Source organism: Oryctolagus cuniculus, chromosome 1 (genome assembly GCF_051225735.1).
Source record: "Oryctolagus cuniculus isolate XC-2025 breed Fujian yellow rabbit chromosome 1, ASM5122573v1, whole genome shotgun sequence".
NCBI lineage: Eukaryota > Metazoa > Chordata > Mammalia > Lagomorpha > Leporidae > Oryctolagus > Oryctolagus cuniculus.
The window spans coordinates 135,919,562-135,944,894 of NC_142867.1; the positions used below are offsets into that span (position 1 = coordinate 135,919,562).

The 25,333-nt window shown below is 43.8% G+C and overlaps 1 protein-coding gene across 3 annotated transcripts in view; it reads left to right on the forward strand.

Moving 5' to 3' along the window:
• NTRK2 (neurotrophic receptor tyrosine kinase 2) overlaps positions 1-25,333 on the forward strand; it is a 387,985-nt gene that overhangs the window by 270,721 nt on the left and 91,931 nt on the right. For all 3 annotated transcript variants that reach the window (XM_051833735.3, XM_089315550.1, XM_051833736.3), the window contains one exon: positions 21,750-21,880. In XM_051833735.3, coding sequence (XP_051689695.1) covers positions 21,750-21,880 — 131 coding nt within the window. The remainder of the gene's footprint in view (positions 1-21,749; positions 21,881-25,333) is intronic.

Consider the following 25,333-nt stretch of genomic DNA (forward strand, 5'->3'; position numbering starts at 1 on the left):
GCAGTCCTATGCCACAGTTTAACCTGGGACACCGTGGTCCTGGCCCCTGAGATGAATTGTTTAATCTTTGGAGTGTTTAAATACTTTTCTGTTGTCATTCTGTTATAACTTCTGTTTTTCCTCTTGTGGCTATAGAATTCACTACATGATTTCAGTTCATTTAAATGAGCTGTCATTTGTTTTATGGTCTAGGATATGGTCTGTCTTAGTATATATTACACAAACACTTGGAAAAATATAAATTCTGCTATGGTTGAGTGAACTTTTCAAAAGTTATCAACTAGATCTTGTTGGATAATGGTGTTTTTCACTTCCTCTATATTCTTGCTGACGTTTCTGTCTATAGTATCAATTATTGAAAGTTAAGTGTGGAAGTCTCCAACTATAATTATGCACTTGTCTATTCCTCCTTTCATTTATATCAGCTTTTCTTACATATTCTTTAGCTTTCTCGTTGATGCAATCATGAAGTAATTATGTTGGGGTCAGCTAAATCTTTTTTTTTTTTTTTTTTTTTTTGGTAGATTGACCTTTTTATCATTATTTGATATCCCTCTCTGTTTCTGGTAATTGTCAGTGCTTTGAAGTTTCCTTTATCTGATATTAGTGTAATTGCTTTTGCAGTCTTTTGAAAAATATTTATTTATGTACTTGATAAAGGGAGAGAGAGAGAGAGTGAGAGAGAGAGATCATCCAGCTACTGGTTCCCTTCCCAAATGGGCCAAACCAAAGCCAGGAACTGCGAACACCATCCAGGTCACCAGATGGGTTGCAGGGGCTCAAGCACTTGGGCCATCTTCTGCTGCATCTCCAGACACCTTAGCAGGGAGCTGGATTGACAGCTGAGCAGTCAGGACCAACAGGCACTCTGATATGAGATGCTGCTGTTGCAAACAGTAAGTGAACACCACAATGCTGGCCCCAGATGTACTATATTTATCTTATTTTCTTGTTTCTGAAGGGTATTTTCTAGATTAATAGTTCTTTATTATCATTTAAATAAAGTCGTACTATTTTCTTTCTGCTTGAATAAATCTGCTGTTATTTAAATAGATTTTCCCCTAAATGTAAGATACACTTTCTTTGTCTTTAGTTTTCAGAAGTTTGAGTATGCTTTCATAGTGTGGATTTATTTGGGTTTACCTTGCTCAGGTTTCATTCCTTGGGTCTGTAGGTCTAGGTTTGGGAATTCCCAGCCATTATTTCTTCAACAGTGCTGTGACTTCCTTCTCTTCACTTCTAGGACTCTTGGACAGTGGGCGATAGAGCTTTGGGTACAGTGCCACTGTTCCTCAAAGCTCCATTTCTTTCTTTTTTTCCAGTGTTTTCTCCTTGTGTTAGTAAGATTGGATGTTTTCTGTAGTCTTTTTATGTTTACTGACTTTTTCCTCTGGCCCCTCCATTCTATAGTTGAGGCCATTTATTGAGTTTTACATTTGTTGATTGTATTTCCCATTTCTAAAATTTCCATTTCGTTTTCCTTTATATCCTCTATTTATTTGCTGAGACTGATTTTTTTTTGCATTTATTTCAAGTGTATTTGTAAGTATTGAAGATTGCTGACTTCATCAGCTCCAATTTTTTGTATATAACCAACCAAACGAAAATTCAGGGAATTCACCATCATTGCACCCTAAGGTCTCTAGGCAGAACCTTCTTGTGTTTAACTTTGTTGTCCAGAGTCGTTAGTTGTACTTAATGGGAAAATTGAGAAAAGTGCATCTAGCCTAGTTACTTAGGAGCAGAAGTCACATCTCTTATGTTTTAATCCACCACTGTGCCTCCCAATACGTTGAATTTTCTGGAAATTCAATAAAACTACTCAAGTGTAGAATACTTGGTATTTTTGTATCTTCTTAATTGAACTTACATTTCCCCCAAATCACTAGAGATGTGCCCTGCTCAGTACGAATGACATGCCTATGAAGGAGGCTCTTGAGGTTGGAGGAGATTGGAGTGATGAAATGGATATAAAGGAACCTTAAAGGAAGTAGACTTGCAGGTGGTAGGTTCAGAAGCAGAGGAGTTCACCTGGCCGGTGTGGCATCTAAAACGCATCAGTTCATAGTTACTAATGTGAAAGGGTCCCCAGGGTGGGTTGGGTCAACCTCTGTCCCAAGGAACTCCAGTCTGGCTGGTGGATCATAGCTACAGGAGTTCTTTAGCAAGCAAAAGGGTCCTACATACAGTCACTCTGCCCTTACAAAAGCAGCATTCTGCCAAGGACTGGGGAGGCATAGAAACAAAAGTGGTAGCATCTGCAGAAGGGACCTTGAGGGACGTGACTAGGTTTCACAGTGGATTCTTGGCTCAGGGAGGGCCAAGATCCTGTTTGGGAAACTGGTGGAGAATATTGGTCAATGGAAATGGCTACTCACGGTGATCAGAAATACCAGTGCGCCTCTACCTAGTGCTCAGCTGACATTACTCATTGATTTGTGGCACGATTTCCCAGTAATCCTATCAACACGATGGTCTGTGCAGCCACTACCAAGTGATAGGAAGAGGCACACTTGAGGAAATCTGTTTCCCAGCTCAGGCAAGGAGCTCATTCTAGGCACACAGGACATCAAATCCAGAGCAACCCAGTTGACCACTAATCCTAGCCAGGAGCATGCCTGAAACAACTCATTGCCTGCTCTCCTCAATCAGAACTGACCCAGGGCTGGTTGTCATTGAATTTGCTGCTGGTGACCTGCATTACAACAGCTGAGACTAGTCAAAGACCCAGTGACAGAGAAAAAAAAAAAGAACTTCCTTTGATATTAAGATCCAAGGCTTAGCTGTTCTATTTTGTTAATTCCTGCAGATTTTGAGTAAGCTTGCTTGCAAGCTGAATTTCAGGAGAAAGATGGGAGTGATTTATGGTGACATCTATTAAGCGTTTATAGAACATAATACATGTGTTCTTGCTCCTACCATAACATTAATTGTTGCTAATTAGTTAAGGCTGCCAGCTCACTTTTATGTGAGAGCCTGTCACACTCCCTTCTCCTGGTCCTGTTAATTAGCCTTCTAGAGTCTTCTAGTATCCCAGCATCCTGCAGTTTTATTCCCACTGTCCATCTCTCATTTAAACAATCAAGTCTGCTGGTTGGCTGTGGCTGGTTTTGGGTAGAAGTTTAATGCGGGGAGTATGGAAGTCTTCATGGGAAGTCCAAGGATGTCTGGGGACAGAAATCATTGTGTACACACCATCAGGCATTATGTAAATGCATTTACCCCCAAATAAACATCCCTCTTCCCAAGCTCTCCTTTTTATTAAATACTGGATAGTCATGGAATAATACAGTGAGGCGCTCAGATACTTATTTGTGTGTCACTTCTGGGGTTGCAGTGGCCTGGGTGGAGATCATTCTGGTGGGGCAATAGCCCATCAATACGTGCACAATGGAAGGAACTCGAGGGCTGGGCTGCTCCCTGGCTGCCACGACAGATGCCTGGCCAGGCACGTTGTGATGATCAGCTCTAAGGAATTCGCATTGAGGTGCTTCTGACAGCCGTGATGGGAACTGAGTCTGGGCTCGATCTTCATAGCCCATCGGGGCTTCCACTCTGTAGTGTCTTTTTCTAGGGAATATTGGTTGTCTAAGTGCTGGTGGCATTTTCATGGGAAAAGGAAGGTATTCTGTTGGAATTTTCCAAGGTTGAGCAGCCTTCCTTGTCCAGTCAGCATAAATATAAGGGTGACAGCCTCCTGCAGTTATTATCATCTATAATGGCAATAAAAAGAAAGGGCTTTTCCTAAACACAGTTCTGTACCAAGGAAGCTTCTTCAATCCTCTGCTCATTGAACCAACAAAACGGTCAGACACAGTGGAGAGAAAACTCTTATTTGCATTGATTGCATCATGCTTGCCTCTGCCCTCACCTCCTGTGAGGTGGCGTATTTCACGCATCCCCGTGGAAGGTAATATATCTTCATGGACTGGCAAGCAGCTGTCAGTGTAACAGTGGGGTGTCTGGGTGTGTGCAATGCCCACACGCTGAAATAAAAAGCGACTAGAAAGTATGACATTGCTGTTGAAATTTGAAGGGGAAGTGAGTTTTTATTGAACTTGACTTACAACATTGGAGGCTGTGGCTGTCTGTGTTCCAACGTGTTCATGTCCGTGAACCCACCGGCTAAGAAGAAGAAGGGAGCCCACTGGAGTCAATACGTTGTGCATTGGAGCCAGACTTCAGATAACTGGTGCTGGATAGGCAGCATCAAGCACCAAGACTCCGGGTGAGCCAAGCAATCAAGGTATTAAGATGCAGTCTCTCCAGCTGTCTTAGTCTGCCTTCTGTTACTATAACAAAATGCTTAAGACCAGACATTCATAAAGAAATGAAATTTATTTCTTGTAATTCTGGAGAATTCTGAGACATCCAAGAGCATGGTTCTGGCATCTGCATGGCATCTGGTGAGGGCCTTGTTGCTTCACATGTTGGTGGCAGAATGCATCCCTGGGTGAGGCTGGGAATGTGCATTGGCTTGGGTCCCTCTTCTTCTTATGCCAAGTGGGGCAGGGGGCTCACCATCATGACCTCATCTAATCTTTTCCTTTTTTTTAAGATTTATTTATTAATCTGAGAGGTGGAGCAACAGAGAGGGAGAGAGAGAAGGAGGGAGAGACACAGAGAGAAAGAAATCTTCCACCTGCTGATTTATTCCCCAAATGGCCCTAGCAGAGGGGCTGGGCCAGACTGAAGCCAGGAGCCTGGAACTCCAACCAGATCTCCCAAGTAGGTGACAGGGGTCTAAGCCCTCAGAGCATCCTCAGCTGCTTTCCCGGGTGCATTAGCAGGTAGCTGGATCATGAAATAGTACTCTGATACAGGATGTCAGCATCACAAAGTTTGGCTTAACCCACTGCACAAGGCTGAGCCATCATCTACTTGTAATTTCTTCCCAAATGCCCCGCCTTCAATTACCATTAACTTAGATATTTGGGGATTAAATTTCTAACATATGAATTCCAGGGAACACACCCAAACCATGGTTACCATCCATCACTGTTATACCCATGGGCATCCCCTGTCCCTTCTCTGTCTTCTCCCCTTCCACTCCACCCTGGGCCATCTTTGCATCTACTCTGCTTCCCATCTTCACATCCACGAGCTGCTATGGGTCCTCTAAGAGATGCCAATGGTCAGCAGCTCCTGCCGTCACATGCAGGGTCACATGATGTGAGTCCATAGTTGCCTGCCCTGGACAGGGCTGGGTGTGATGGAAATAGCATTCATGGATAGCTGGCATCTTTTTATCTCTAAGAAATCTTGAATGAAGGCCAGGGGATGAAAGAAGGGACACTTTATGACAAATCTCTGTGATTTTTGAAGAACTCTTTGCTTTGGTGACTCTGGATCCTTAAATTCGGCAGCGTGGTACCATAGAAACAGGCTTGAGACAGATCATTTGTGTTTCTGAGTGTGGTGGCCTAGTGAATAATATTGTGCTCTGATTATCAAATAACTTGGCCGTTAGGACCCATAGCTTTCCTTTCAGTTTCACTGCTATGCTGTAATCCAGAACTTCATAACTATGCTTTTATCAAGGCAGCAACCCCTTAGCCACTCTCTCTCTCTCTCTCTCTGCTTCTGGGTCCTTCCATTTAATGTACTGTGCAAACTGACACCAGGTAATGTGCTTTTCATATGAGTCTAACGTCACTGTCTTGCTCAAGAACTCACCATGGCTGCCATCTATGCCCGGAATCCAATCCAGATCCCCCACGCAACCTCCAGGCTCTCTATGACCTGGTCCCACTATCTAAACACACGTCGAAGCTCACACCCCACCGTCTCTCATTATACTGCTGATTAAACAGAGCGATCCCAGTCCCACCACCTGCCCTTGCGCCTTTGCTGCTTCCCCTTCAGGAAGGCCCCTCCTCCGCCTCCCCCTGTTTAAATAAACACATTCTTCACGTTTTAGTCTGGACGACTCTTATGTCTGTGTAGCCTCTCTGAGTTCACCTCACTCTTAGAAGCCAATGCTAGGCAGTATTTTTGCACTAGCATCTTGCATTGATCTTGGCTACAAATCTCCAGAAAGGATCTTGACTCTTAGTCTCCGGAACGCCCACTCAGGAGGCCATTCTAGGAAAGCACCTTGAACTTGGAATGAAGAAGCCCAGGTTGGAGCTTAGGCTGTGCAACTGACTAACTGTGTAGCCTTGAGCGAGCCCCTTGACCTCCTTAAGCCTTTGTCTCCTGAGCTGTAAAATGGGCTCAGGGTAATTTCACAGCCTGTTTCACAGAGTTGTTTTAATGCTCAAATAAAATAGCACGTGAGAGTGCTTTATGAGCTTTAAAGTGCTCCAGGAGCCGAACAGACCCATTATTATTGTCGCTTGTCTGTAATATTTAAAGTTAAATTGAACCAATAAAGTGTATCGAGAGGCACTCTGTAATCACTAGCGCCAAATTGCTAAATAACAGCGGTCATGCCATATGACATTAATGGCACATCGCGTTGTTCCGAGTGCTTTTTCTTTAGAATACCATTGTGTTCTTCCCAGTGCCCCATGAGGTCGTGGGGGTCAGAGATTTTTATTCTCATTTTTGCAGCTAGAGGAAAGAAATTCATCATGTGGGTTGCTGTAAGTTGTGTATTTACTTAATGGCCGAGATGAGGCTTCCATTCTGCCTGCAAATTGGGGTCGTCTTCAGCCTCTGCTTCCTGCATCACCACCCGTGCTGTCCCACGCCTTCCTCTGTGGTTTGCACTTTTCCTCCTTTCCTGCCCCCAGGAAGAATCCCGTTCCCAATCCTTTCCTTATAATCCCATGCATGCAAGTAAGGTGGAGAGACCAAACATAGGGGAGATTTTATTGTTTCTTACAAAAATAGTCACGTGTCACCTAACGGCGGGGATGCATTCTGAGAACTGTGTGGTTAGGCAATCTCATTGTGCTGGAAGCATCGTGAATGTACTCCCACAGATCTAGTAGGGATAGGTCAATCCCTCAAAGCAATTAATTGCCTCTTGACACGGTCAGTAGACGCAATAAACACAAAGTGGATGAGGCTGCTTCCGGTGTAACATACGAGAGTGTTTTACAGTTTGCTTGTTTCTAATGAGTAGAAAGTATACTCTAAAATAAGCACAGTACAGGGGCTAGGCAGCCATCGCCATGCCAGCATCCTGTTTTAGAGCCCCAGGTAACGTCCTAGCTGCTCCACTTCCCATCCACCTCCCTGCTACTGCACCTGGGAAGACAGTGGAGGATGGCTCAAGTGCTTGGGCCCCTGCCACCCATGTGGGAGACCTAGATGGAGCTTCTGGCTTCTGGCTCTGGCCTGGACCAACCCCAACCTTGCAACCATTTGGGGAGTGAATCACTGGATGGTAGTGTGCTCTCCCTGCCCCTCCCACCTCCACCATCACTCTGCTTTTCAAATAAGAAATCTTTAACATACAAACAAAATGAGCACAGTGCCGGAAATACAGAAGTCGGCAACACAGTCATCTGCTGTCATTACTATGGATTAAGTCCCGTAGGTGACTGAGTGTGGCAGTGCTGTGGGTTTGTTGGCGGCAGCATCACCAGACATGGGAGGAATGTCTCGTACTATAGTGTCGGTAAGAGATACAGGCTTTGCAGCTCCGTTGTGATCTCAGGGGTCCACCTGTGGTGTGTGGCTGCACTATCAGTTGACTGATGTGTTCCTAGGCAGGAAAAGTCTGGATCTGAACATGGGCAGTCCAGCATTAGACCCTGGTTATCTCTGTACATGATTACATTTTCTTGAGAATTCAGATTCTCCCTAGTGGCTTGTCCACCCACGCAGGATTTCGATGTGTGTGTGTGTGTGTGTGTGTGTGTGTTTGTCCTGGGGATAAATAATGAGCTAGCTGATCCTTTTCTAGACTAAAGATAAGGTGCACCCCACTGATACAGATCTCTCTCCAGGGTCAAGCCCTTTCCCACTCTTTGTACTTCCTGTCTGAAGTCACTGCAGGGTCCACCAAATGGAGCAATCCCAATAGATTGCATCCCACCACCAGCCCAGTGTATGGGAGCTGATGACTCCTCCACTGTGGCACCTATGAGCCATCCCCCTTCCCAGGTGAAATGTGGGGATTTTGAAGTCATAACCATGAGGCTAATATGTCCTCAGCTGCTTGCTTCTTCACTTTGACATGCTGTATACTTTAACTTTGGCTTATTCTTGAAGAAAATGTTCTCTAACGCAGTGTACTCAGAATACTGATGCTGATTCCATTCTTTGGGGGAACCTTTAATCTGCCCAGGACTATTTGCATATTTGTAACCTCATTTGTGGGCCATATGAAATTATCAACTTACAGTTTAGCCTGGTGTAGAGTTATTGAATTTTTAGTCCAGCCTGTGGTTGTCCTTGGCATGATTTTATGGACCTTATACAGCCCGTGGGCCAGGCGTTCCCCACCCCAATTCCTGATGTAAATGTTTCATAACAGCATATATGAGCAGCAATTTTAATTGTGCAGCAAAGGTCGTTTCCTTGTCTAAGCAGTCCTCCCGGGAGAAGGCAGTTTCTGTAAGGGACTCCATCACGAAACCTGGGGAGCTGTTAACAGCAGGTGAATTTGTCTGCCCCTCTACAGTAACCGCAACAGGACCCCAAGTCCGCCGGGTAGAGTGATGTTTCTCTTTGCTGAAGCAGTGGGATTTAGTTAATGTTTACTGAGCTGTACACTTTTTTTAAAAAAAAATCATTTTACTTTAATGATACAAAGGAGTTGAAGCATTGACTAGAAATCTCCCAGCTGACTGCAGCACACAAAGCAAGTCCTTATCGCAAGAAAGAGAGGAGAGAGACCCAAGCACCAGGACTCTCATGTTGCAAATGCCCTTAGCTCTTAAACTACCTTCAACACCAGTGCTTCTTGACATGAGTTCACGGCCAGGCTTTGTAGCTCCATCAGGGAAGGCAAGAGCGAGAAGAGATTAATCTGGGAGCTGTGGAGAAAAAGGGTAGTTTGGCTTCTGAGGACAGACTATAGTAATATTCCGCTGACTTCATATGGTTTTTATCTTCCCTGCCTTGCCCTGACGATACACTCCTGAGCCGTATATAACTGTGTTTGGTTGATAGATGTTTCTAATAAGCAAGGTCAGAGTATAATGAAAATGCCAACGGACGTGAGTGCAAGAGAATGGGGTTTGGGTTTTAGCTCAGCTCTGAGAATTTCCCGGTTTGTCGGTGCCCAGTTGACCTCATTTGTAAAATGAATAGGTTGTTCAAGGTCTTCAGGAACCCTGCATGAACTCTTGGAGAGCATTCCACCTGCCATGAAAGCTTCAAAGAACACAACTTGAAAAGGTGCTGGAGACCATGTTAAGTTAAGATAGGTGAGGTGAGCATGGTGTTTGCCTCTTATTCATAACACTGAAGTACTCATAGGGCAGATGGAAGTCCCAGTGAATGAGATTTCTCGGTGGATTTTGGGAACAGAGCTGATGGCGATGTCTTCAGTTTGGAGTGTGTTACAGAGGGCTCTGCGATGGAGGCGGGACTTTTCTGTTCGGTGGAAACTTGGGTGGCTCCAAGTTGGGGCCAACAGGTGCAGCAGGTGTAGCAGAGAGAGAAGGAATTGGAACGGCCTTAACAGGCCCATCAGGATGCTTGAATAAGACAGTGCTTCACACAATGCCTGACACACAGTTGAGGTGCAGTGAACACCCCGTTACTCTCCCTTCCTCTTATTCATCCTTGAATCTTCCACGGCACCCAAGTGCTTTTCGCATAGATGTTTCCATGGTGAGTGTGAGGGGGTAGAGGAAAGCATGTTGGCTTGGGCGATTCTCTAAGTGTTGTCAAACCATTGAGAAAAATAAATTCTATAGCTAAACCTTCACTGGCCTCCCTGCCTCTGATTTCACTGCAGCCAGAACAATCCTTCTAATGTCACCACTTTTAAAACTGTGAGTCTTTGACCTAAGCCTTTGATATAGGAACTGTTACAGGAGGTATCTGCTCTGTGTGTTAACTGAACAGGTAGCTATCCAGAAGTAGAAAATATTTGGGATGCCTCCAAAATTCTGTGTGTGAACCTCCATCTTTAAGTTACTGGACACACGCCACTGGCTGTAAGCCCTACCAATCATCTGTCTTTCTTTGGAATTTGGGTAGTCTGCAGACAAGGAAGGCACCTGAATGGAATGCTGGCGTGGAGTTCTTGGCTTCCTGAAATGCCCACCGCTTCCCCATGCTCTTTAGTTTAAGCACAGCCCCCTCTTCTATGTCCAGTACGTTCCTAGTAGAGACTCCAACCTGGGGTAGGCATTGGATGTAGCAGTGACTCCTGCATGGGTTCAAATCCTGGCTCTACTTCCAGCTTCCTGCTAATGTGCATCCTGGGAGGTATCGGGTACCTGAACTGAGTTTCTGGCTCCTGACTTTGACCTGGTCCAGCCCTGGCTGTTGTGAACATATGGGTCATGAGACAGCAGATGGGAGATTTCCATCTGTCTGTCGTCTCTCTCTCTCTCTCTCTCTCTCTCTCTCTCTCTCTCTCTTTCCTCTCCCTTCTCTCCTCTCTCCTCTCTCTCTGCCTTTCAAATAAATAAAAGAATTAGATTTAAAAAGAAGACTCTAACCTGCTCTTCTGTTCGTTCCAATGATCCACAAAACCTTTCCTGAGCTTCCCAGGAGAGAGTACTTCAAAAAGTTCACTGAAAACTAAACTGAAAAAGAGATTTATTTTAGCACAAAAAAGTCTTGCATCCATGCATAGTTTTTTTTTTCATAATACACATTTTTCATGAACTTTTTGAAGCACAGAGATTTCAGATGTTTTTGCACCAAAATACACTTAATTTTTAATTCTATTTTACACAAATGTTTGTATTCACCTCATTGAAATTTTCCTTCTTGTCACCATCTAGCATGTTTTTACTGCATTGTTGCTGTATCAATAGATATTACCTCTTCCTGCCCTTTCACTAGAGTAGGTCCACTCTAATATACTTAGGTGTACCCTAATATACTCCTCATTATTGAACACACAGATCAGGACAGCCACTATATAACCACTGGTGAGTGTGAATGTGTGTGTGTGTGTTTTAAGATTTATTTCATTTATTTGAAAGGCAGAGGGAGAGTTGGGAGAAGATAGAGAGATCTTCCATCCACAGGTTTACTCCCCAAATGGCTGCAATGACCAGATCTGAGCCAGGAACTCCATCCAAGTCTCCCATGCAGGTGGCAGAAGCCCAAGGACTTGGGCCATCATCTACTGCTCTCCCAGGCACATTAGCAGGAAGCCAGACCAGAAGCAGAACAGCCAGGACTCAAAGTGGCACTCTGATTTGGGATGCCAGCGTAGCAGGCAGTGGTTTCCCCTGCTGTGCCATAACTCCAGCCCCGATCCATGTGGTTTGGAAGACTTCTGCTATGGTCGGGCTATGGCTGGATTGTGTTGAAATTTAATCCGTGTTGTGGGTACTCAGAGGGTGGAAACTGAATCTGATCATGGTGTTTGGAGTTGGAGTTTTTGAGCAGTGATTAGGACAAGAAAAGGTGGAGCCCCATGATTGAATCCTAGTGGTTTTACAAGAACAGATCAGAAGAGACATAGACACACAGGTGCTCCCTGTCTGTGGCCATGGGACGCCCTCAGGATTCTGCCACCAAGAAGGCCCCTTGACCTGACTCCTCCAGAACCATGAGTCAAACTAAACCTCTTTTCAAAAAGTAACTCACACAGCCTATGACATTTTGTTATTGACCACAGGAAATGGACTGGTATAGATCTCCAAGAAGAGCAAGAGCACGAGACCCCTTCCACAGCAGGTGCATTCTTGTTGGCAAAGGCCAACTATTCCGAAGGAGTCAATTAGAGCAGCTTAGTAGGTTGTTGAAGGAAGGGACCTTTCCGTGAGGCAGGCACAGAAGCAGAGAACCCCAGTGAGAAAGCAGACACTGGTGTGGAGCCCACAAATGAAGGTCTGTGCACCCCGCTTGGGAGGGGTCATACTTGGGACATTCCAGGGATGCTTAGCAGCCTCGAGGGAGGAAAGAGGGCGAGAGACCTGGGACACAGAATCAGAGGGGTAGGCAGGGAATACTGTCTGGCCCACCTGCCAGGATTTTGTACAATCACTCTGCATAATGATTCTTGAAAATACAAACATTGTTGGGGCTGACTGACAAGTATTGTTCCAGCAGGGAGAGCTGTCAGGGCAAATCAATCCAATTCTACCACATGCCAGTGTGTAGAACAGATATAATTTTGGCTGTTAGGCGATGTCAAAGCGAAGGATGTACCGTCTGTGTATTTTGAAGTGTGGTGTTCCTTTTAGTCTCACAGCTTGAAAGATTTCTGGGGCTCTTCCCCTGTGGCTGTTTTCTCCAAGAAGTTGTGGGATTTTAACTTCAAATAACTCCTTTGCTTTTATCTGCTGTAACATTCAGGTTAAATTAAGCTCTGCTTTCCCCACTCCTAGAGCCACTTGGCTCACATTCAGGTGTTACAACCCAGGTCAAGGGATCAAAGGGTCCTTGGCTACCACTGGCCCTTGTACAAGGCAGCTGGGTAGGTACCTGGTGTCTTCCCAGGAATTTAAGGTCACTTCGCCGGCATCTGTCTTGTCCATCACTGCACCTGACACAAGGCCCATCTTGAAGGCTTAGGATGGCTTGAGCTTAATAGGCCCCTTAGGAATCTGTGAAGTCCCACCTGTTCCTGTAGTGTCTCTAGGCTATGGCGAGCATCAGGGCCCAGGTCCTCAGAAAGTAGTTCCCTCCAACTGCCTCCCTTCTGTTTCACCATTTTTTTCTGCCTCTTCCGTTCCATCCACTCTATTCTTGCGCCTTTCCTAGGAATCTCTCCCATGAGACATCTCTTCTCCCTCCCCTCTTTCCCTTCCTTCTTTATTCGTTGTGTCTCTTCAACTCCTGACCCTCTACTAATCCTCCTAACTTACACAAATACTTTGAAATTTCCAGCTCGGTCTGAGCTCCCATCCTTTGGAGTTATGGCGGTGACTCTAGACTTCCTATCTGTCCCGCCATGCCATGATCCCACTCACAGACTCCCAGCCTCCTCCCAGGCAACCTCCACTCACCATCCCACTCCCCTCCCTCCCCTCTCTCCCCTCACTACTCCATTGCCCTTGATGCTCAGCCTTCTGGTCGTCCCTGACTCCCTCACATCTGCTGTGTCCTTGTTGGTCTTAGCCTTGTGTTTTCCCTTAGTCATTGTGAGGACCAGCTCTGCCACTATACCTCATGGAAGCTTCCATCTTAAGGGTGGCCAGAATAATCTTTCCAATGCTTTTTGTCCCTGTCACTTCCTGTTCTCTAAGGTCCTCAAGAGAGCCACAGGACTCATCACTGAAGGGACCACAGAGCGTCACAGGACGCTGTAAGATCGTGGACTCCAGATTGTGGAATGTGTTCACTGGACTCATATTTCAGATGCCATTTAACCCCATCCCCACCCCAATCCTTCATTGAAAGAAGAGAAAATCAAGGCACAGAGCAATGAAATCACTGGTCAGAGAGTCCATATGTAACAGTGCCACAACCTATCTAAACTACTCAATGAGGTGTTCAATATCCTCCATGATCCAGCCCATTCTCTTTTGACAGTGTGTTGTCTGTTACTCTACTTTAGGGGGAAAAAAGATTTGAAAATCCACTGTGAACTTTTTTCCTCGCCATTTTTGCTCTTTGCCTACTCCTTAAACAGACTCTTTCTCACCATTCTTTTCTTTTGTTCAATAACTCATCTATTTTTACATGTTCATGTTATTACTTATTCATAAAATGATGTTGATTGCCTAATGTGCTGTAGGCCCAGCAGTGGGCTCAGGCAAATTACACCGATTTGTCAACTCCGTGCCCAGCGCCTTGGCTACTCCCAGGGGCCTTTATTTTCACTTCGTTTTGATGTTAGGAGCTGTGGTCTCCCTGTGCAGTGCTTTGGCTGGGGGTGGCTTTTATGTTCTGTGTTCATTTCTCATTGAACTCCACCACGAGGAGTATCCTTAGGAAACTCACTACCTACTCGAGAGACACTGTTGAGTATGTCGATCATTATGGGTTAGTAACCCCTGCATAAAAGCTGTGCAATAGAATCCATTGACAACTAGCAATGATGAAGAATCGTACTTTCTAGAAGGAATCTATGTACTTTCACTTATGGATGGCTAAAAACATCTGCATTACCATGTTTGGTTTTTGACTTCTCGTGCTGCAAAAGCTTAGAATCAAATTATGATTGAAGTTTTTTTTTTTTTAAGATTTATTTATTTGAAAGAGTTACACAGAGAGAGAAGGAAAGGCAGAGAGAGAGAGAGACAGAGAGACAGAGAGAGATAGAGACAGAGAGGTCTTCCATCTGCTGGTTCATTCCTCAATTGGCCGCAATGGCTGGATCTGCGCCAATCCAAAGCCAGGAGCTAGGAGCTTCTTTCAGGTCCCCCATATGGGCCATCTTCTACTGCTTTCTCAGGCCATAGCACAGAGCTGGATTGGAAGTGGAGCAACCAGGACTCAAATCGGCTCCCATATGGGATGACAGCACTGTAAGCGGTGGCTTTACCTGCTATGCCACAGCACCAGCCCCCTATGATTGAAGTTTAATAACCTTTTGGGACCCTAGAATCTGCATGTTTGTGTTTCTGCTTAATGCCTTGACTTAGCCTTCTGCTCTGTTTCTCCTGGCTTGAGCTATTGTTTAAGGGTTTGGTTTTGTTTGTGTCATATAAGGTACCTAATATCTTTTGTGAACAATGCAAAGATGACAATGAATGGCACATGTGTCCATGTGCTTTGTGGTCCCTTCAGTGATGAGTCCTTGAACACAGGGATTATTTCATTCCTCCTTTTTTCTGGACTGTAGAAAAATGGCCCAGGCATTTTTAGTAAGTGCTTCATACGGTTGAATGAACTAAATTCATACAAACTGAACCATCTATGAGTTGAACTCAGACATTTTCGCTTTCCCTTTGTTTCTCATTAGAAGGCTTAGGAAATGAAGAATGTTGTAGTAGAGAGAACTCAGATTTCTTAGTACTTATTGCATCATTTTGGATGGGCTATTTAAATAGCTCATCCAATCCTCTTCATTTTTCCTTAATCTGCAAATGGATGTAAGACTACTCTACCCAAATACTGTGAAGATTGATAACTCGTGTAAATCTCTCAGCATGTTCATTGGCTCGCCACAGCCATCAGCACAGGTGAGGGGCCCCTTCCCTTTTCCTCCTTCCATTGGAAATTGTATTTGGAAAACGATAAGTAAGTGGATTGCTCTATGACCCCATGCAAGTCAATTAATTGTGGTGTCATCTGTAAAATAAATGTGACTATTGACCTCATCCAGAGGGATTCAAAAATTAATTGACCATAATGCACATTGGGATTTTTTTTTTGCTGAAAAGTGTATAAGAATGGCTTAGTATCATTACATACCCTATTTTATTATCACTATTATTTATGAATATTTGATTTTTTTGGTCCTGGTGTGTTTTATGTCTGTGATCTTAATTGCATTCAGTTTCAATTTAATACTGATGTATATCTTAATAAAAGTGTAGATACAATTCAAAAATATAGTTTCTATCTTTCACATAAATTTCTCTTTTTGTAAGTGGGTGATTTTATCTAATGTGATATACTGCCCATACATCAAGTAATGTAGTAAGTAATGTTTGTAAATTGTATTTTATATTGAATTCAAGCACTTTTCAAAGTATTTAACTTTGACATTCTGTTTTTCACCATTGTGTTTTATTGGCAGTTTTCAAATGACATTCTTCAGTATGAGATCTTTGGTCTTTTTCGATGATCAGTGTGAATGTTTCAGGATCTGAAGCAGAAAGATGTTAACTAAATGAAGTACCGGATTTCACTTTGAAACCCTCCTTGCATTCAGCCCCCATGAGAATCTTGTGTCCCAAAGTCCAAGGGGACTCCTGGGAGAGGCAGGGGACCTGAGCACTAGCTCTGTCACCTGTCATCTGGGTACCCTCACGGCCCTTCACTGTATTCCACTGATCTGCCAAACATGAGCGAGTCAACCTCAATGAGTTTTAAGTTCTCCTCCTATCATAACAGTCAGTCCCACAAAACAGAACCATTGAGGCAGGCCTACCACTTAGGACTGTGTGGCACAACAGAAGAGTTTGGGAGCCCCAATGATAGAACACTACCTTCTAGGCTATACAAGGGGGGTTCAGAAAGTGCAAAACACTTTTGAAATCCATGTCTATGAAGGATCTTTAAACAGCTTGCCAAAAAGGGCCGGGATTGTGGGACAATGGGTTCAGCTGCTGCCTGCAGTGCTGACATCCATAGGAGCACTGGTTTGAGCTCGGCTGTTCCACATCAGATCCAGCTCCTTGCAAATGTACCTAGAAAAGCAGCGGCAGATGATCCAACTACCTGGGCCCCCGGCACTCATTTGGCATTCCTGAATGGAGATCCAGGCTTCTGGCTTAAGCCTGGTGCAGCTTGGGCCATTTCAGCCATTTGGGGAGTGAACCAGTAGATGGAATATCTTTACCTTTGTGTCTCCGCCTCTCTCTCTCTTGCTTTCTTTCTCTGCCTCTCTGCTTTAAAAAAAAAAAGTTCTGCTTTGGAAATATATCAAATAAATCTTTAAAAAAATAAAAAACACACAAAAATGTGTAATATGAAAAAACTATGTATGAGTTTCAAATTTTTTGCACTAAAAAAAAAAACCTAGTTTTTAATTCCATTGTTCCATGAACTTTTTGAAATATCTTTGTATTACATTTCATCTCCCTACTTAAAAATTTAAAAGATCTTTCTTTTGGGTTACAGGTCACTTAGTACTTGGCAAATGTTAGATACTCAATAAATGTTCGATTAAAGGCTTGTGTGTTAGCCAGGATATGTCCACTGGGCTAAAGGTTTCTATGAAACTCCATTACTGAGGAAATGGGAAACACACATTTCCTATTTGAGACCTTAAGTGGATAGAGTTACGTTTATTTACATTTCAATAGTTTTAGATTTAGCAGGAATGGATATAGACATGGATTAATACTTTATCTACTCCTTGTTGTAAATGTAAAATATTTCCTGCTGGGAAGAAACTACTGAGGATTTGATTGAAGCAATCTAGGGTTAAGCATCTCTACGAACTGATGAAACTAGTTGGTGACACAATGCATCTCCTCACTGACTGCAGTGACACTGACACAAATCTGGAAACCTGCTCCCTTCCGGCACTCGGGAAGCCAATGACCAAGGGTACCAAATTTGCACTCTGAGCAATTCCACCAGTGGGAGATATACCCAGTGTGCACACCAGCTGAGTCTGCATGTGTACTCCCTCCAGTTCCAACTGATAGCTTCGCTTCTTTTGGCATGCTGAATTTCCAAAAGAAACATTTTGACCTTTTGTTTAGAGTTTCCTCCCAAATTTACAAAGCCATCTATGGTGGGATTTTGTCTCTCTCTCGTTTTTTAAAGAAAGGTATTTACTTATTTAATAGGCAGAATTATATATATATATATATATATAGAGAGAGAGAGAGAGAGAGAGAGAGATCTTCCATTTGCTGGTTCACTCCCCAAATGGCAGCAATGGTCAGGCTGGGACAGGCCAAAGCTAGAAGCCAGGAACTCCATTTGGGTTCCCATGTAGGTGGCAGGGGCCCAAGTCCTTGGGCCACCTTCCACTGCCTTCCCAGGTGCATTAACAGGGAGCTGAATCAGAAGTGGAGAAGCCGGAACTTGAACCAGCACTCATATGGGATGCTAGTGATGCAGGCAACAGCTTAACCCCTGTACCACAATGCTGGCCCTGTCTCTTTTTCTTTTTCTTTTTTCTTATTACAGTTATTCATGTTGAATTTAAAGCAATTCTACTCATGTTCCCCGAGTTAAGAGCAGAGAAGTAATGATTTTGAAAAAGGAGGCGCGTAAGAATTTTGCGTGCTTACACACCAGCTTGATGGCTTGCAAACCACCCAACCCAGCCTTCCAATGCCTGGCCTCTGAGCTTCACCACTGAAAGACAGGGGCTAAAGGGTAGCCTAGTGTTTCTTGAGCTTAGACAAGCCAGGTTGAGAGGGGACATGTGAGCCAGGGGCTCTGTGGGTGATGGGAGTAGGCAAGGTGTCAGTCACAAGAGGCCAGAGTGGTGCAGGCTGATGACTTCTTGAGAGAGATGCCTCGAAAGAACTGTTTCTCCAGCAGGAAGAGGAGTAATGGGATAAAGAATGGGAATGGCATCCCTTCGAGAGGGCTACAGACAAGGCATGGACATGGTTCAGAGAGAGTCAAGGTTTTAATTGAGTCGGAGAGGTGAAGGGACGCTTCAGGAGAGATGAGATAGAAGGAGCTTATGGATTCATGGGCAATGAACCAAGAGGGACCACGGGAGGGTCTGCAGAAGAGGCAAAGGGCTGCTAGCTGTGGCATGGACCAGCCATGTCAGGATGAAAGGCTTTAGGAGGGACTTCCTGCGGTGTTTGAGAGAAACAGGAAATGAGGTAGGCTGGGCTAAGTCCTGACGCTCTCCTGAGGAGAATGGGAAGAAATTCTTAGCTCGACGACGTGGAAGCTTCAGGTGTTCTCAAAGAACTGGGCTGTTTTATCACCTGCATCAATAGGGTTGTTGTCAGTTAACTGAGAAAAGATAATGAAAAAGTATCTGTGGTTGTTATTGTTAAAAATATTTTGCAGAAATACTTATGTAGTGCTGACTGTAGGCAAATGATGGTAAAACCCTGCCAGAAATACAAATGCAAAATGATTACCTGTGTCCCTAAGTCTTAAAAAATATTAGTTTTGTTTAGAGGGAATATCTTGGCAACAGCACGCCATTCAGACAATGGATGCTGCAGACTGCAACAAAGCAAATAGATGTTCCTAAAGAAGAGTTTATCGTTTCTGGGTCAACTTTGGAAAATCAGTCTAATCAATTTGGTAAAATTACAGCTTTAGTAGTTCACTTTGCACCAACTTTTCCTCCTGATTTGGATATTAAAAGAAAAAAAATATGTAAATGAAATGCAAAAAACATTAAATACTTGCCTTGGTCTGGTTAGAGGGTGAAGTAAATCAAGTGGCAATTTAATTCCCAATAAGCATGTGACAGCCAGAGAGTTAAATATTAGATTTAAGTAGGGCTGCTAATTCTTTGTAAGAATTACATCTGTGACTTTATATGCGCACTCTACCTAATGAACACATTTCTCTCTTAAATTCAGGCACTGCTGGTGGAGCATGAGAGATTAATATACATTTTTATATTCATTAATATTGTTGCTCATAAAAAGACCTTTTGATTTTTATCACCCTGAGTTCCCAGAGGCTCATAGAGCCATTCATAGATCCAATGCCATGAATTATCAGGGGGAAAAAATCCATTAAAGCAAAACCTTAATCACCATTCGCAGTTTAGATAAAGTTGGATCTCAAAAGAAATGGCATAGATATCTGCCATCCTGGAATGGATAAATCAATGGTGTATAGTCCGTTCACAGAATATTATAAAGTAGTAAAAGGAAAGAATTACTGCTGCACACACAACCATAGCTCCATCCCATGGGTGATGTTGAGTGAAGGATGCCAGATATGGAAGAATACATACAGAATGGTTTCACTCACACGGGTTCAAAAACAGGCAAAGCTTGAGCAGTGCTAAGGCTACAGCATTGGCAAACTGATAAGGGAGATGATTGACACAAAATTCACTATCGTGACTATCCCTGGGAGGTGAGTAGGGAAATGGGTATAGTCAAGAAAGAACTCAGATGTGCTTCTAAGGTGATCTATTTCCTAATGGGACTGTGAGTTCACAGTATTAATTTTGTTATTTTTGTTTAAATTGTAAAGATGTCCTATAATTTTTTGTTATAATGCAAAAATCAAGGAAAAGATTTTTTTCTCCATCAAGGACAAAAAATTGAATAAAGATGATGATCACCACAACACTAACTTTCTACTTTGTGCTTGGCCCCTGAAACATTATACTTGGTGTCAGGAGACATACAGGGCTTACTCTCAGCCTCAGGAGTTTTCAGATGTGAAACCAGTGGGAGAGAAATCAGAATACAACCAAGCACAAGCCATGCTACATTAGGAGTTCAGAAAAGGTCTTTGGTCATCAAGGTGGTTCTGAAAAGCTCTCTGAGGGTATCAGAAGGTGAACTTGGCTTTGAAAGGTGAACAAAGTCGAGGAAGCCAGATTATTTTTGTTCTTGACCCCTTTTCTCACATACATCATATCCTGCGATACTTAGCACAACTTAAAATTGGAAAAAGACTTTGTTGGGTAGAAGAGAAAAAAAAAAAAAAACAGCCTCTGAATGCAGACACCGGGGTTCAGAACCCAACTCTTGCATTCCAGGACTGTGAATCCTTGAAATTCCTGCAGGGAATTCCCATGGGGATTACATCAGAAAGGGATGCTTCACAGAGTTGTAAGAATGAGAAGAAAGGACACCCTTGGCCTCTCATTCCCAGCTCTGGAGGGCATGACAATCTCTTTATAACACAGTATTCCCTGCATATGCATCCTCCCCCATGGATGCGGAAGTCCATGGTGCTGCAATCCCAGTAGGCAAGCATTAACATAGAACCTACACCCGTTCTCCTGGGTACTTCAGATGGTCTCTAGATTACTTCCAACACCTCATACACTGCAAATGCTCTGCACATGTCTGTGACACTGTATTGTTTAGGGAATCATGACAAGAAGAAAAGTCTACGTGCTCAGTGCAGACGCAATTTTTTTGTAAATATTTCTGTGTGCAGTTACTTGAATCTATGGATGCAGAACCCATTGATAGAAAGGACCAGTCAGTTCTACCACACAGGGGGAAGGAGTTCAGAAAAGAAGAATGACTGAGACCTAGGGGGAGTCCCAGGCTAAGAGGGTCCACACTTGATGTGTTGGGTGAGCATGAGCAAACTGGCACTGTAGCTTTGTCCTCAACACTCTCCTTTGGGCATCCCTATTAGTTATGTCCCTTTGTGCATTGTCTTTCTCTGGTTTCCACCTTGCAACCAATGGATTCTGAGGACCCTTTTCTGCTACCTCCCTAGTTCCCTAAGCAAACACAAGGATCAATGGCCTGAAACAGCTCTACTTTCTATAGAGAGCAATACTCTTTCCTCCTCAAATTCATCTATACTACTCTCTTCTTGAATTTGGAGAGCCAAGGTTGGGACTTGATTTTTAGAAGTGAGCCCTTAGCAGAGACCATACCTAGCTACAACAAATGGAGTCACTGAGGTTCAATCGCAGTCTAGCCTACCTCGCTAAAAGGCTAAAACCGTGGTAAGACCAAAGTCTTAATCAGTAATGCACAGGTCTTGCATTTTCTCTTGATGTTCTCTGAACCTGTCTCCCTGAGGAATCTGATATGGCTTAACAAAGAACGAGGGATTCCTGGCTTGCTGTCTCTGTCTTTTCTCACTGGATAACTGACTTACAAATGTACGCAAAGCATCTGCTTTATAAGAGATCTGCCATTCATGCTACCTCCTTTCTCATTGCTCCCCCTTTGGCCATTGGTAAATTTCATGAATGAGGTTTTGCAGCCAACAGCTAGCTCGCTCCATTAGGTTTATCAAAAACAATCATTGAGTTCTAGAGAGTAAGCAGAAAGAAGCCTTATACCAACCATTGTGGAGTTGGACCATGAGCTTCTCCTTTGGCTCATGGCAAACCGAGGAGAGGATCACGGACCTGCAAGCTCAAGGTGCAGGCCATTGGCTCCCCATCCTCTGCCTCCACCTCCACGCACTTCAATTGCAATTTCTCTTCTGTCTTTGTTTTGCAGTTGTTCAGCACATCAAGCGACATAACATTGTTCTGAAAAGGGAGCTAGGAGAAGGAGCCTTTGGAAAAGTTTTCCTAGCTGAATGCTATAACCTCTGTCCTGAACAGGACAAGATCTTGGTGGCAGTGAAGGTAAGAGAACATTCCAGAATATCTCCTTACCCATGGTCACCCTAATGCGTAGAGATTTTAACTACATTTTATTATATGTTTGAGGCCACTTCAGGATATGTCTACTCTGGTTTGTGTTAAAATTCCTGTCCCTATGTGGGTGGTCAAGAGGTTATTTGGGGCATCTCCAATCATCAGGGGGTTCTTTCTGGGGACAGTTGACCAGTCTTTTGCAAGCCATCAATAGCTCTGAGCTACTCTTCCAAGTCTATGCTAACTAAATTCTGGATGGAGGTCAGTGAGTCAAGCAACGTTCAACCACATAAGTGTTGGAATATTAAACTTGTATCCCCAAATGGCTCAGTGCTTATGCCAAATGCCACAGAGGCTTGTCTCATGTTCAAGGTTCTGGAAGAGAGGATTGTGGACTTTGCTTCCCCCTCTTAACTTCCATCCACTGAGTTCTATTACGACTTACCTGGTCCCTCCCCAACATCCCAATGCCTGAGGCTTTGCACAGTGCAGGCATGGTATCATCTTGGAGCATGGATGATGTCCTCTGTGGATTTGGCCACCTTTGGAAATGTGAGGTTCTTACTAAAATAAAGAGATTTGAGGATCCATCATAGTCATATCCCCATCAACTCCAAAAAGAGAGCTGGTCTTCAATAAGATGAACATTATTGTTGAAGGGGATAAAACTTCCATTGAACTCTGTAAAACACGAGAATTAACAAAAACAGCACAAAGGATTCAGCAGGTCCTTGACATTTGCACTTTCAAAAATTTTTTTAAAAGACCACTAAAACAGTGGGACATGTATGTCAAAAACTTAAAAGATGCATGTATTTCATGCAGTTTTTAAGACACTGTTTGGGATGCCACATCCTCTATCAGAATGTCTGGGTTACAGTCCCAGCTTTGCTCTGGCTAATGCTTCTTGCTAATGCACATCCTTGGAGGAACGAACTGATCCAGATGATGTCTCAGGTAGTTGGATTCCGGACACCCACACGGGAGACCCAGATTGAATTCTAGCTCCCTGCATTGTTCCAGCCAAGCCCTGGCTGCTACAGGCATCTGGGGGAGTGAGCCAATAAATGGAACTGTCTCCCTCGCTGTCTCCCTCTCTGTCTCCCTCTCTCTCTCTTTCAAATAAATAACATTTAAAAAACACATAACATGCATATATTTATAAAATTAAATCAGCACCAAACAAATATGGCCAAAGCTAATGTGACAAAATTTAACTTCTTGGCTTAATGTAAGACGATTGAGGAGTTTTTGGTTGTATTTGATTTCTTCCCAACATGGAACATTTGTACAGATAGCATTTGTTTACAAGCAAGAACCAGGGTGACTTTTTAGAAATCAGGTGTATATCTGTTGGATACTTAGAGTTAAATGCTTCAGAATGCATAAAATAGTTAACTAAGGAGAGAGAGAAAATTACTGTTGAACTTATGCATCCAGTAAATAAACTGATTTCAGTAAATGTCTTCCAAATACAAAATCTGTGTTTGCTCTCCTTGTCATTGAAGGAAATTGGTGGGTTGACGGGGGAGTGGACATGATCTTCCTAAACTCTTAAACAAGCTATGATGGGGTGGGGTGTGAGTTTAGGGATAACAAACCTCATCTTCCTGAGACAGGCATGTGGATGGGGAGAGTGAGACAGGAGACAGACGGGATTAAGGAGGATCCTATGGAAATGTGAGGGCCAATGGGTAGAAGCTGTCAAAGGAAGAATCCTTCAGTGGTTCTGGAGAGCTCCATTACTGCGGTTGCTATTACTCTCCCCCACCCCATTTACTCAAGAGTTTTTTGTTGTAATTTTTTTTAGCACAAAATGTTCAGAACATTTGGCAGTGTTACATCTGCAGTTTTTGCTTGCTGCTATCTTAATGCTTCATCTTGGATCCATGAGACCAATAGGTGTTTCTAGTTTGGCAAATTTGTAGATTGAGCAAATGTTAGAGCTGGAGCATCTAACCCTAGCCCAGCCACATGTGATAGAAAAGGAGACACGAAGACCCTGCATTCGTGTTCTGAGCTGACATTTTGCACCTGCTACTCAGAGGCCAGCTGGGAAGCTCGTTTCAAACCTCCCGACTCTGAATTCACTTCAGGGTGTTCCAAGGTGGGAATCTCTTAATGTGAGAGAAAGTTCTGGAAGAATAGGGAATCCTAAATGACACTGCAGGAATGGCCGAGAGACCTCAGCCAGATATGGGGACACACCCAAAAAATTTCTCAGGGTCACCCCTGGGATTTCCACTTAGCGATATCCATTTTTACTCTATACCTGTTTCTGTGCACTCCTTGGAATGCCCTTAAAGGAAAGGGTGTTACATAGCTAAATCCAAGGTTCCCTTTACCCATATGCTATACCTCATCCTGAATGCAAGCCAAATAGGACTTGAGGGATTGGATTTTTCACAATGGAGGATTATCTGGGGATGGCAATGTTCAGCCACTTGTAGCTAAGCCAGCTTGCAAAGAGAACACTGGCCATTTTGTTCTGCTGTCCAAGAGGTGCTTCTGCTTGGGCATAGGTCCCATCACCCTCATCAGTGGGACCCTCTCTCATTTAGATCCCAATCATAGTCTTCATTCCACCTCTGAGCTACACCCAAAACCCGGTCCCCACACACCTTATGGCTTTGCCAAAACACACTTGCAGACTCATAACCAGTGATGTGGATTTCCTTGTTCATCAGCACTGCTAAACAAACAAAAACAAAAAGAGGGAGGAGAGGAAGATTTGACCCGTTGTCACCCGTGACTTCCCTTTGCTGGTCCCCTTCTTGCTGAATTTCAAATGAAGCTGTCATCTCAAGTAGAGAGGACAAAGTGCCTGTACACACTGAAAAATCCCCTCTAACGCTGCCGTCACGAAGCCAGAAGAGGCAGCTCCGTGACCTTGAACAGGAGTTCTGTTGAAACCAGAGCTTTCGATTATGTTTGCTAGCATGCTTTTCAGAGAGGATGCTCACTCCAACTCCGGAATTCAGAAGCTGCAGCCACAGAAGGAGAGAGCTGGACTCACTACAATGAGCTCCAGGGCAAGCTGGACCAGAATAACCCAGGAGCCTTTCACAAAGCAGCCTCTTGCTGACTCGATGTGCTCATTTTGAGGCTTTGGGCCATTGGAAAGGATATTAAGAGACTGTCTCAATAAGCCTGGGAGGAGAATGTCTATGGTTCAGTCCTGACCACAACAAAGGCCCTTTTTTTTTTTTTTTTTTTTTTTTAAAGAGATGAACCAAAGTGAACACGGCTTCAGGGACTGAGCAGACTCTCACCTCTGTGGAGTGGCTGCGGCACTTGCTCCTCTCCCATTGGCGGCATCCAGGATGTTTGACAGTCTTTTTTGCCGTTGCCTAGCAACGCCTGCAGCATTGATTATGCATGCTAAGAAATAACAGCTATTGTACCTTTTCCCTTCGCTGGAAGGGGCTGCTTTGGGTTGGA